The sequence below is a fragment of the Acomys russatus genome, chromosome 27 (genome assembly GCF_903995435.1).
Source record: "Acomys russatus chromosome 27, mAcoRus1.1, whole genome shotgun sequence".
Taxonomy (NCBI): Eukaryota; Metazoa; Chordata; class Mammalia; order Rodentia; family Muridae; genus Acomys; species Acomys russatus.
The window spans coordinates 48,477,511-48,491,115 of NC_067163.1; the positions used below are offsets into that span (position 1 = coordinate 48,477,511).

At 38.8% G+C, this 13,605-nt stretch overlaps 1 protein-coding gene across 1 annotated transcript in view; it reads left to right on the plus strand.

Annotated features, from left to right (window-relative positions):
• Ddx60 (DExD/H-box helicase 60) overlaps positions 1–13,605 on the plus strand; it is a 94,054-nt gene that overhangs the window by 34,194 nt on the left and 46,255 nt on the right. Inside the window, 7 exon segments of the mRNA XM_051169803.1 lie at positions 929–1,048; positions 2,919–3,014; positions 5,573–5,688; positions 6,962–7,104; positions 7,214–7,323; positions 11,289–11,393; positions 12,097–12,225. Of these exon segments, the coding sequence (XP_051025760.1) occupies positions 929–1,048; positions 2,919–3,014; positions 5,573–5,688; positions 6,962–7,104; positions 7,214–7,323; positions 11,289–11,393; positions 12,097–12,225 (819 nt within the window).

Here is a 13,605-nt window from a genome sequence, read left to right on the forward strand (position 1 = left end):
CTTCCACAACATAGTCCACCACTGAGGGAATCAGAGTAGGAAGTCAAACTGGGTAGACCCTAGACGTGGGAATTGATACAGAGGCAATGAAGAAGTATTGGATACTGGCTAACTCCCTCATGTCTTGCTCATTCTGCTTTGTTATGGCGTCCAGGACCATTAGACTAGGACGACACTGTCCACAGTGAGCTGTGTCTGGCCCACATCAATTATTAATTATGAAAGTGCACCATAGGCTAATCTGAAAGAAACCTTTTCGCTGTTGAAGTTTCCTCTTCCCAAATGACTTAAGCTTTGGGTCAAGTTGGCACAAAACTAGCCAGCACAAGGGGGGTGTGTGTTCAAATACGTTAAAACAACTTAAATGTCACTTTTAAATAATATCATGGTTATATTATAAATTTTACATTTTCATCTCTATTGTGTTTACACTTGGGGGTTATAAAGCGTGAAATGGATGCTTGAAAGTTTAGAGTCCACTGACCACACTACCTGATTGGCCTAAGTGAGACTGTACAGAATCATATATGTATTCAAACTTCTGACACCTGGAGGAGGTTCTAAAATATGAGATACAAATCTAGTTGAACTTTCTTCTATGATAGACTAAGATTGTAAGTGGCGATCATTCAGTTGTTGTGCTATGCATGTTAATTTTTCTGTTATAAAGGACATTTTTGCTATTTTACTTTCAGAAAAGTACTTTCCATTTCTGTTTTACTTAAGATTGTTGCTAATCAAAGAAGTTCAGATTTATAGTTCAGTTGCTCAAAGAGAAAGCCTATTCATGTGGAGTGGGTAGGGGGAAGGCCTTGCTAAAATTTCTGCATTCATAGCAGAACAGTTTTTGACATCGCCAGCATTCCATTAAAATTTGATGATATACACTCTGTTATGTAAGTAATACATCTGTGTCTTTGTCAACCAGGCTCTTGTTAACCAAGTGGCAGCAACTGTTCAAAGTCGTTATACCAAAACTCTGCCAGCTGGTGAAGTTCTGTGTGGTGTTTTCACGAGGGACTACCGTCACGATGCCCTCAACTGTCAGGTTTGACGTGCTATTTAATAATTTCTTATTAAGTTAGATAACAGTGTTTTATCTTTCTGACTACAGATCTAACATCTTCACAAGGCCTGGAAAAATAATTCCCTTTAATTTGTGAGGAACAAAAGTGCTTCAGAGAAAATATAATCGTGTTTCATTGTAACAAACGTGAAAAATAGAACTCATGTTTTGTAAAGACGCCTTCATTTTGATTCAAACTTTCGGTTTGAATACTGTTAGGTTTATAGCTCACTCATCGTGTTATTTTACAATGAGATTCAAAATGATCTAAAGATCTTTACAAACTACAAAACTTAGTGAATAACAACATATAATCATAATTATTTTCTCTTGGTAAAGATACTCATTAGTTAAAAATGTTGCATTGTAGCAAATAAATTTATGTTCATAAAGTCAGAGTTTTCTTTCTTACTGAATTTTCAGGTTACTAACTAGGATAAAATGGAAAAAAACTTAACACCTGGTTTTAGAACATTACATGGCAGAACATGTGCTGCCTGAATTGCCTTTCAAAGAAGCATCTTTGGACACAAATTCTGCTAGTGTTAGATTGGAAAACAATCAATATGGTTAAAATGAATGACTTTGATTTTTATATCTTTTTCTTTTCCAAAATATTCATTGAGTTAAAACATTTTTGTTTATTCTTTGATACTTTCCTATATGTTTGAGGTGTTTTATGAACATATCTTCCCACTTCCATTTTCTTCTTCTAGCTCCCGTTTCTCCCTCTAACCCATACCCCCTCCTACAGCCACATTCTTTTCCCAGCAGCTATCAACTGCCAAGAACTACCCTGCTGGGGTGGAGTCTTGGAGCTGTTTCCTCATTCTTGCTGGAAGGTTGATTGGTTTGATTTTCTGCAGGTTTTGCACAAATAACCACAGCTGCTGTGAGTTCATGAGCAGGACTGCCCTGCCTTGTTCAGAAGATGGCAGTTTGTTAGTGGTAATTTTAAAAACGGTGTTATGTTGCAATTCAGCCTTCACTCAAATAATTGAGACTGGACTATTATTTTATTTAATATGCTTTATGGCAAAACAACTGAGTAGTTATTACTCTATATTTACCCTCTAAGCTAGTCTGAGTCCCTGTTTGCTAAAATTCCTGAGATACTTGCATTTTATGGCTATCTCTGCTTAGCCGCTCTCTTCTGATGTCGCCATGAGCTCTGCCCGTGGCTGAATCTCTGCTTTTTCTCTCTATCTCCTCCTCTCCTGGCTGGCAGGAAGTCTATCATTGTTCTCTTGCCTGCTCAGTGATTGGCGGTAAACTGCTTTGTTGGAATATTGGGGTACAATTGGGAAGCAGTGTTTATACAGCAGTGAGACAGGAGAGTCTCAGAACAAGGATTGCAAGCAGATACTGAGGGAGTACAGAAACCAGCATCTGGATCTTTCCACTGTACAGAATAACGTCATGCCTACAGCAGTCCAAAGGACTCTACCCTGGCTTTCATGCTCTTCCCGTCTCCTTTTCTGATCACTTCCCAAAGGGGTTTGGAAATAGGTCATTATAGCTGTTCAATTTAGTGTTGGGCACAGTTGGAATGTCCATAAACAAGAATATGCACTTCAAAATTTATATTTTACTCTTTTGTCCTATAAAGACAGAAGTTTCATACATTTCAAACTGATAAATACATCACAAGGGTAATGAAACCTATTCTTAGAAATAGTCTCAGATCTTAATTATGAGAAGACACATTCAGGACTCCTTACCCTTTTGATGTATTTACCAGTTTGAACCATGTGAAACTTGTATTTTCATGGGACAAAGCAATAAACTATCATGAAGTTTTATAACTGTGTGAATACTAAGGATTACTTCACATAATACTGTTACTTTTTAGGTGCTCGTTACCGTGCCTGTCTGCTTTGAAATTCTTCTACTAGCTCCTCATCGCCAAAATTGGGTGAAGAGGATCAGATATGTTATCTTTGATGAAGTAGGTTCGATCACTTCGCAGGCTAACTTCTGAGTGTTTATAAACTTGTATGAAAGTCTTTGCAGCTTTGTGACATCTGTCCCTTGGGTGGAGTTCAGATTGGGAGGCAGTTTTCTTCTGAGCATTTCCTCCAGCTCAGTTACCCTTCTGGCTTGCTTCTTCTGATGTGACTCAACAGTGTTTATTGCTGAGAGTTCTGGATATGTAAAGAACGGGTCTTCATTGGGGATGCTGTTGTAGAGGGAACAAAGTTAGATAACCTCTCATGAAATTCAAAATCCTATCTGATTCCCAAATAAAGTTTAAAAAACATTTTTTTGGTAAATTTCACATTGTGCACCCCAATTTCACCGTTCTCTCCACCCCCTCATACCTGCCCTCACCCTTGCAACCCACCCTGAAAGGACAAAATAATTATTGTGGAAGTTGGGGTGTGTCACAGTGTGTCCCACAGTATACCCTTTTGTCTCCCACCCCCCCTTTTTTTTTTTGCCTGCAAATGTTCAGGAATAGGCCTATGGCTTGTGCCACACCATAGATACTGGAACTTCACTGGGTTCTTCATGGATATCGTGTTGTTTCATGTGTCATGCAGATCATGTAGTTTTGTATCTGTCTCCTTCATGCACTACAGTAGTTCACCGGTGTTGGGGCGGGCCGATTCAAAGCCCCGGATCTGGGTCTGTTCAGCCTCCCAGCTCTCCCACACCCACACCACCAGAGTGAGCTCTCCTGCTCTACCCTGGATGGCCCCTCCAGTGCTGCAGCTGGCAAGGGGCAGAGCCATCTCTCCCAGTCTCATGCCCTTGAGGCTGGCTCATTCATACCCACACCAGTCAAGGCCAGCTCTACTGTGCTGCCCAGGCAAATTGCAGGGCTCCCCTTCCCAAGTTCTACAACAGGTGAGGGGGCAGGGCAGTTCTTCTGCTCTCACACTCTCTGGCTGACTTACTGCAACCTCTACAACTATGGAAGTTTCTACCCTGCTGTGCAGTCAAGGGGCAGAGCCCCACTCCCAAGAGTGTTGCAGTTGGTGAGAAATAGGGTAAGTTCTTCTACTCCTTCATGATACAAACTTGAAATTACCAGACAAGCAGTGTTTTCCAAAAATTTGTTTGATACTCATTTATTATGTTTATTTTTAGTTAACCTGTATATTTTGTATCCTGAGAGTTTTGCAAAGTCTCATTTAAGCAATGCAAGGCGGTACACACATGTATGTAAAACATTCAATATACATAAAAATTTAAAATATTAAAAGTACAAGGCAACTTAAAACACCAAGTTGTAGCTTGGATTCCAGCTTCTGAAATGATATAACACTGTATACCTCAGTTGTGCCATTTTGTATGAAGACAACCACTAGAGGCTTTGAAAGCTAATATATATTCTGCCAGAGTCAGGTAAAAATGTTACATATTGCAAATCTTATAGTCAATATTTAACAGAGTGGTTTGTTATCTGACCAAGGCAAAGTCAGACAGGCAGAAGAAAAAATATCTATACATCCCTTTATACATGTATGTAAAGCTCCCTAGCTGATATCTTCAAGGTGTCAAATTTAACCTGCTTACTTAATGTTATATTCAAGAATCTTTCTTGTATCTAATTTAACTTGGTCGTGCATTCATTTACTCAATCTCCTCTGAGAAATGCCACCTTAGAACCAAGCATTGTGACAATGCTAGAATAATCCAGATTTGAAGGTACACATTAAGTGACAAAGGTAATTTAACCCAGAGGACACAAATGCTTATAAACTGACACTAGTGCTTACAGTGAAGACCAAGAATGTCAATCAAAATTGCAACAATAGCAGAAGGCAGGCTGGAGGACCACTCACTCCAGAAGAGATGGTCAGCAAATCTTTTTAAAATAGCAACGCCAAGATGAACTTCAAAGATTAATAGGCCGTGGTTGTATTTTTTCTGGCTTTGTGTTTTATTGGTAAGAATACTGTGTACAAGAGAGACATCCTTGTGAAAGCTGTATGGTGGGAGGTGTGTGCCGAGGAACAAAGAAATGGCTGGTGTGTATGGGTGGAAGTAAGATGGGTTGAGTGACCTTACATGAAGCTGGACCAGCAGCAATGGCTAAATATGCCAAGCATTATGTATCCCATTAAATGCTTAAATTTATTCTACAAGGAATGGGAAAACACTGACTAGTGACGTGGCTAGATAAGGCTTATATTTGAAGCACGTCATTTTGTGTGTGATGTCAAGAATGTAGCTGTCCTGTTAGGGCAATAGTCACTGAATTGTGACTCAGATGTGCTGCTGGTTTGATTGTCAGTAGACATGGCTAGGAACACATAGGTCTGAAAGAAAGCTTTGAAAGTGAATCAAAAGGAGTCACAAGTGTTTGGTTAAAATATTAAGGGAAATTCAACCAAATATGTCCTCCATCTGGATTTTTCCCAATCCTTATTTAAGCTTGGCATGTTCCATTAAAGGTGATGGAAAACACCTATGGTCAATTTAAGATTACATTTGTCATTTAAAATTTGCCATTCTTAAAACTAACTTGTCAATTGAAACCATTCCTTTCTTTTATAGGTTCATTGTCTTGGTGGAGAAATTGGAGCAGAAATCTGGGAACATCTCCTGGTCATGATCCGCTGTCCCTTTTTGGCCCTGTCAGCTACCATAAGTAACCCTCAGCACCTCACCGAGTATGAATTCGGTTTTGTTTTGGATGGAAAGTTTATCTGTTTTGAAAGTCTGAATTTCATATACATCTTTTATGGGTTTTTGAGTTACCTAAATTTCTGGTTAACTGAATGCAATCCCTGAATCTTTAAGTTACTGTCTGTTTAGCTCTTTCCGATAAGTCTTGGTCAGATATGCAGTTGAATAGCAAGTATCATGTTATAACTCAAAAAATAAAATGAGAGCTGTATATTCCTTTTCTTTTCACCCCTCCCTTTACTAAAAAAAAAACAAAAACAAAAACAAAAAACAACAACAACAACAACAACAAAAAAAAAAACAAAAAGGAAGGTGATAGAATATAACATTCGCCCATAGTTTCCAAGATCAACATTTTGATGATGCATTTGGAAAGAGAGCAAACCTTTATTAGTTGTAAACCACACATCTTCTTGTCACTGGGCTTGACTGTTGAATACAGATAAAAACATATTCCATAAGACTGTTGATTACAGATAAGAACATATTCTATAAGCTCTATCACATATTACACTCCTTTCTAAGTACCTTGCATATAGTAATTTATTGGAAATATAATCAAGATTTGACGCACCACTACTTCCATTGTTATCATTAGATACAATACTTTTACTTTTATATTAATTTTTAAACATGAAAGGCAAAGCATGGAAATATTAAATGATTCATTCAGGATCAGAATTAATAGTGAGGAGGCCAGAATTTTATTTCAGGTTGTGTGGCTCTAGAAGTAATTCTCTTATGAAAAAATTTTAAGACATAAAAATTTTCCTTCTAATTATTTAATTAAATAAATAGCAATTAGTTTAATTATTTCCTTTTATGTAAATTATTTCTGTTTTCTGTTTAAATTATGTATGAGTTATTTTTGTGTCGACGTGACCAGAAAATACCTTCTGAGAGGAATACTTTCATTTAGATTCATGGTTTTAGAAAGATTTTGGCTCCTCATCGGGGGAAGTCAAGGAGGGGAGTGGGAGCCTGAGGTGGCAGCTTGCTCACATGGCAACAGACAGGAAGCAGAGAGCACTAGGTGAGAAACAGTAGCGGATATAACCTCAGCAGTAGCTGATGTTGGTTGTTTAAGTATGCTTTAAAGTCCCATTGCTAGAGACTGACCTCCGCTATTCAGTTCCCAGCTTCCAATAGCTCCTCAGCTTTCAAAATCATACCAAAGGCTGAGACCGTGCACTCAAACATGAACCACTGGGGGGCACTGATGATTAAAATCATAGATAATATGTCTGTCATTCTAAGGTGGCTCCAGTCAGTAAAGAGGTATTGGAAACAAGTAGACAGTGCCATGGAAGAAAGAACTTTTTCCGAAAGAAGTGCTGGCTCCCGTGGCAGTTACCACAAAGACCGAGTGCGAGCCAGACAGTCATACAAAGTTAGACTTGGTATGTGTGCTCTGTGTATTTGTATGGCATTTTTGTCTACTTTGGCTTGGTTAATCACCTTAAAATTATTCTAATTACATTTCTGGTAATTTGGAATATCCCTTTGCAGTGCTCTATGAGGAGAGATACAATGATCTGGAGAAATATTTGTGTTCTGTGAGAGAGGACGATGTTTGCTTTGATCATTTTCACCCTTGCGCTGCCCTAACCATAGATCATGTAAGTAGCCACCTTTGCCACAGCTGTTCCAGGTAGCAGCACTGTCTGGCTTATAACTGTTCAGAATGTCACTAGGGTGAAGGGCTGATGCTGGAATACAGAGGAAGGACCACAACTTTGATTTTTAACATGAACAGCCGTGTGATAGCTGCCTTAGTTTCTCCAGTTCATGATGTTCTCGGGACCTTCAAAGCTTAAAAACTACTAAATATTTTAACTTGATGACTTTGTTAGGTTGGCGACATTACTTTTGCCCATTTTCCTCTCCTTCCTTTCATTAATACCTATGTCTGCCTGTCTCTCTAAACTAGGTCACTACTGCATCACCGATGAAGTGTCAAGGAGAAGCTTTAACCTCTCCTTTCATTGTAGCTACAGCTTTCTGTGGCTAAGATTCATGCGTGAGAACATGATTAATGTGTATGATCTTAAGCCAGGAGCAGATGCTTTCCTTCACCATAACAATCAAGTCACGACTCGACAGATACCTTGAAACAATGGCAGCAGGGCCTGTGGAATGGTTAATGGGGATAATTTCTTAAATATCTCCAGCATATACCTCTCTTCCTTTCTCCTTCCACTCCCTTGGAGGGCTCATTTAAACTGCCACTGGCCATCAAAATGACAGCCATTCTTTTCTCTTCCTCCCAAAAACCTGAAAAAAAAGAAGTATATTCTACATTATTGTACTATAATAATCGCCCCTTAATTATAGTTCTGTTCTTTAAATGACTTTATTGGACTTCTTTAAAAATGGCTAAGTACACAGCCTGTGACAACTAAGGATCCAGGAGCTTGTTTTACATTGCATTTATTGAATGTGTTTTGGTTGGAGGCCTTCATGCTCATCCCAAATGCCAATGCTAATACCTAGATCTTCATTTTTCTTTTGCACCTCTCATAATGTGAAGCTTTTTAAAGAATCCTGTGCCCTTCCCAACTGTTATATAAACTTCTCCATAGCACTTTGTGTTCATGTGCCAGTAAAGTCAGATCATCACTGAACCTTCACCCATGTGCCTTTCAGTGTTCTGAAATAACCACCTCAGGACGGATATCATGTGCTTCCAGCTACTAATGCATTGTGTGAATACTACTGCTTACTGGCTGTTTTTAAAAGATAGATGACTAGAGGTTACCAAGAAGAGACTTGATACCCTATGAGCATATACAGGGGGAGGTAATCCCCCTCAGGAACAGTCATAGGGGAGGGGAATAGGGTAAAAGTGGGAGGGAGGGAGGAACAGGAGGATACAAGGGATGGGATAACAATTGAGATGTAATATGAACAAATTAATAAAAAAATAACTAGAAAAATAAAAAAAATAAAAATAAAAAAATAAAAAGAATTCACACGCTTCATCTCTTTTAAGCACCACAACAATTGTATAATGGAGGTCCTACTACAATTTTTTTAAAGTTTTTTCCTTATTTTTTATTATTAATTTATTCAAATTACATCTCAGTTGTTAGTCCATCCCTTGTATCTTCCCATTCCCCCCCCCCGCCTCCCACTTCCTCCCTACTCCCCTCCCCTATGTCTGTGACTGAGGGGGACCTCCTCCCCCTGTATATGCTCATAGGGTATCAAGTCTCTGCTTGGTGGCACTCAGAGGAAAGATAATAGGTCACCAAGAAGAGACTCGATACCCTACTACAATTTAAAAAAAAAAAGATCTATTTATTATTTATACAGTATTCTGCCTGCATATATGCTTGCACAACAGAAGAGGGCACAAGATCTCATTAAATATGGTTGTGGGCCATCCTGTGGTTGCTGAGTATTGAACTCAGGACCTTTGGGTGAGCAGACAGTGTTCTTAACCTTTGAGCCATCTCTTCGGACAACTAACTCACTACTACAGCACTAAGTAAATGGTTCAAACCAATCATAATCTCAGACCTGTTGATTGACTCCATGTTGATTGGAAAGATCTATCCATCATATATATGAATGAGTGAAAGATTTGTCTATCTTATATATGAATGAGTGAAAGACTTGTCTATCATAAATATGAACAGGTGAAAGACTTGTCTATCATAAATATGAACAGGTGAAAGACTTGTCTATCATAAATATATCCATGAGTGAGCACCACATGATAGTATTTGGCTGTATGTTGCAATGTCTTCTAAAAACAGTGAAATGAATCTGAAATGGAGTTTTTCTAGTAAAACTAGTTTTCTAGTGCGTGAAGAAAGCTTCTTTTGCTGGTGATAATGGACCAATTCAAACCCAAAATTCAATTGAAATATTATATTAAGAATAGAGATGATAAAATATCATTAATAAAGAAATCCTTTTGTTTCCTCCCTCTCTTTTCTTCTTTTCCCCTTTTTTCCCTTCCTGGTCTTTCCACTTCTTTTTTATAGCTATATGCTGTCAGACATTTGCAACATTATCCAGTATCTTTAAAAAACAGCATAGTACTTTACAAATCACGTGTTTTTGTAAAGTGATCAAGGCAGGTTACCTTTAAACAACTTCAAGTATACTGGTTCGGTGCTTGCTCCAAGTACCTTCGCTCTCCTATTTGTAGCTATTAATGGAGTACCTGGAAAGCAATAGAGTAGCTGCAGTGTGACCAATCCTATGTGACTTTTGCAAAGGCCACATGCTCTTGTATGATCTTTAGAACTAGGTAGCAAGGATATAGAGTAGATGCTAGCCTTAAGTATTGTTAAATGAATTTTTAAAAATCACTTGCATAACATGTATTTATATAGGCTGTTTCCTAAAGTAGAAGAATAGAAGTGAATGGAACTTCCGAATGAGTAAATAATTCTAAACTCTGTTTATTATACTTGGATTAAATAAAAGAGCTGAGTGGCTTAAAAACATCCCGAAATATGATAAACTATAGCAACATAAAAAAAAAAAAAAAAAAGATTTACAAAGGAAAGAGATGGTAGAGGGCAAATGACCTGGCCTTAACCCAACAGAAGCAAGGGATCACCAATGAGGGATTGCCCTCGGCCATTTATGTTTTGTTCCTGGCAAACTGCAGCCTTTTTTGATCTTTGCCGTCAATTATCATGCCACCCAGATACAGCTGTTGCTGTCTTGGGGGCTGTCAGCCCCAGGAAATGCTTGGAGGAACTGCCATCCTTTGCTCAGCACAGATTGGTTGTTAATGTGACCTGTGGTACTAGGGACACCTGCATTTACAAAATGATGTAAGGACAGCAGATACCACCATTTCATGATGAACTGTTACTTCTCTTAGTTCTCTGGCCGGATTGATTCAGGTTTTAGCAGTTTACCAGTTTGTAATGGGAAACAACTAGATTGAAACCCAGCTTGGACTACAGAATTGTTAATTACTTCCTTTAAAATCATTATCTAATTCCTTAAAAGTTATAAAGTATGACCTTATTAACTCATAAACCCTAGTGATCATGCGCCAATGGTGTTCCAGAATTCAGCCAAGGTTTATATCCGTTATCTAATTTATTTCTCACAACAACTTAGTGCCACAGACAGAACTAATTTTTCTATTTCTGAAGTGAAGAAACTGCAGCCGCTGTAAAGGGGTTAGTGACACAGGAAACCACAAGTCTGTGACCCAAACAGAAGCTTTGTGTTATAGTTTGGCTAAAAAAGTAGCCACTCTTAAGCGATAATTAAAAAGAGAAAGAAGGCTAGTAATAGGGGGTGAGAGCAGAGAAATGTCTCTGCAGTAAAGGGACCCCAGCAGAGGACCTGATTTCATTTCCCAGTGCTCTCAGCAGGTGGTTCACAGCAGCCTATACAGGGGGTCTATGGGCCTCTTTTGGCATCTAAGGGACAGAATCCTCCCCCACATACGCATAATTTAAAAATTTCTTTTTTAAAAGACAATATTCTCAAGGCAATCTTAACCAATTTCCCACTTTTTAATGCTCAAAGTAACCATTTCTTATAGGTGTTTATATTCTGTAGATAAAATAAAATATTAATAAGTTTGATTTTATTTTAATCATAGATTGAAAAGTATGGATTTCCTTCTGATCTCACCTTGTCACCCCGAGAAAGCATCCAGCTATATGACACTATGTGTCAGGTCTGGGAGAGATGGCCCCGGGCCCAGGTAAAGAGTCTCATGGCGTTTATGCCTTTTTGATAGAACCCACCTTTGCTATTCTGAAACATACTGTTGCCATTTCTATCCTTGCATTTGGTGATTTAAAACGATTAGTTGAGCTGGGCAGGTGGTGGCACATGCCTTCAATCCCAGCACTTGGGAGGCAGAGGCAGAGGCAGAGGCAGGCGGGTTGCTGTGAGTTTGAGGCCAGCCTGGTCTACAAAGTGAGTCTAGGACAGCCAAGGGTGCACAGAGAAACCCTGTCTCGAAAAACAAAAAAACAAAAAACAAAAAACAAAAAAAAGGGGGGGGGGAGATTAGCTGACAGTTCCTAAAAAGAAATCGCCTCCTGCCTTCTCAGTTTAATGGGCTAGAAATGGTGTTTTATGTCAATTCCTGAAAACATCTCTTCTACCTCCTTTCTAGACACTGTGGTCTGGCTCTCCTACTGTAGTCTGGGTTCCTAGTTCTCATACTCTTCCCATGATGCATTGCTCTCTGTGTCCTGAGTGCTGTTTGATTTCGTCAGAGGCCCACACGCTCTGACTGCTTGCCTTTGAAGAGTTCACAAATAGTTTTATATGCTAGAATATATGGGGAGATATGAGAAGTCTCTGACCATAAGAGCGTATCAAACTGTTCATGAAAACTATAATTGAAAAGTCTCCTTAGGTTTTCTTGCATTATCTTTATGGTCTTTCTTTCCCAGAACCTGTGTCCAGAGAACTTCACTCATTTTAAGGATAAAATAGTCATTAAAAAGTCGGATGCTAGAGAATATGAAAAAAGCCTAAAGGAAGAATTCAGGAATTGGATTAAAAATGGGAATGAGGAGGAGGTAATTTCACACATTTTGGACAAAGCACTCTATTTTTTTTTAATTGTATGGCTTAATCAATAATACCATTTCTTTCCTTTGCAGTTTTCAACTTTTATCTTAGATTTTCCTATTTATTTATTTAATCACTTTCCAGCCTGATCCCAGTCCCCTCCTTTCTTTCCTCCCAGCCCCATCCTCATGCCTCCTTCTCCCATTCCCCCCTCTCCTTCCTCTCAGCAGGCCCCCAAGTGATACCAACCCACTCTGGCAGCTCACATTGCAGCAGGACTAGGCATATCCTTTTTCTTTTTTTCTTTATTTAAAATTTTATACTTTTCTTTTATTACACATGTATAAAACAAACTACATACAGCAGGGGGAACCATGTGACAATCATAAGAATGAGTTCTATATATGTTACATTCATAGTGACTTGGCCATCTGCATTCGTCTTGTTTGAAGTGTTTTTCCTGTCTTGTTGGGTCTAGATTTCCGAATGAGATTCAATATCTATCTTATCTCAACTCTAATAGCTTAACTTCTTTATCTTCATCTAAAACGATCTTGTCCCCTAACCAGCTAAACTTGGTATAGAACTATATTATCTTGTCTTCAATGCCCCTCAGAGACTTGAGAAGGAATAAAACTTAAATTCCTGAGTGAATCAGCAGTGTGGGTTAGCAGTTTCCAAAATGTACAAATTGACTTAAGACAGTTTACTGCCTGACCAGTCACCCAATACACTTTATAACGTTGGAGCCTCATCTTCAGCTTTCTGGCCTAATATCTCTGCCAGACATGTTTGCAGGGCAGGAACTATTGAGGAATTGCTTACCCTGACTTGGCAGAGTACGGATGTCGACTCTGCCTGCATCTAAATTGCCCATATTTAGGCAGATTCTGTTAGTGGCGGAACGAGGACATTTTGCCCAGTGGTTATTTTGCCACCTTTGAAGCCATGTCCATAAGGAGGCTCTTTGATGCTCATCATCTTCTTTGAGGTCAGCTGGGTGTTGTCAGGAGTTAACTTGTCTTGTTGTCAAAGAAATTTAGGATTGTGAGAACAATTTTAAATGCCGTATTCTGTGTGTCTCTGAGGCCTTTGAAGACCTTATTCAACTATTTTACCTCATATTTCGATAGAGTCATATCTACCTGTTAGACTTAGGATATATATTCTTGTGTTAAAATCTGCCAGTTATTTGATATGCCCATGTTTTGTATCAATATATTAAATTCTATAGCAATGACTTAGGCGTAACCTTCATTATAAGTAGCAATTAAGGCCTTGAGTTAAGGAGAAGGTTCAGTCATCTAGCTTTTGGCATACCCTTTTCTACTAACAGCAGACAAGGCAGGCCAGATAGGAGAAGGGATCCAGAGGCAGGCAACAGAGAC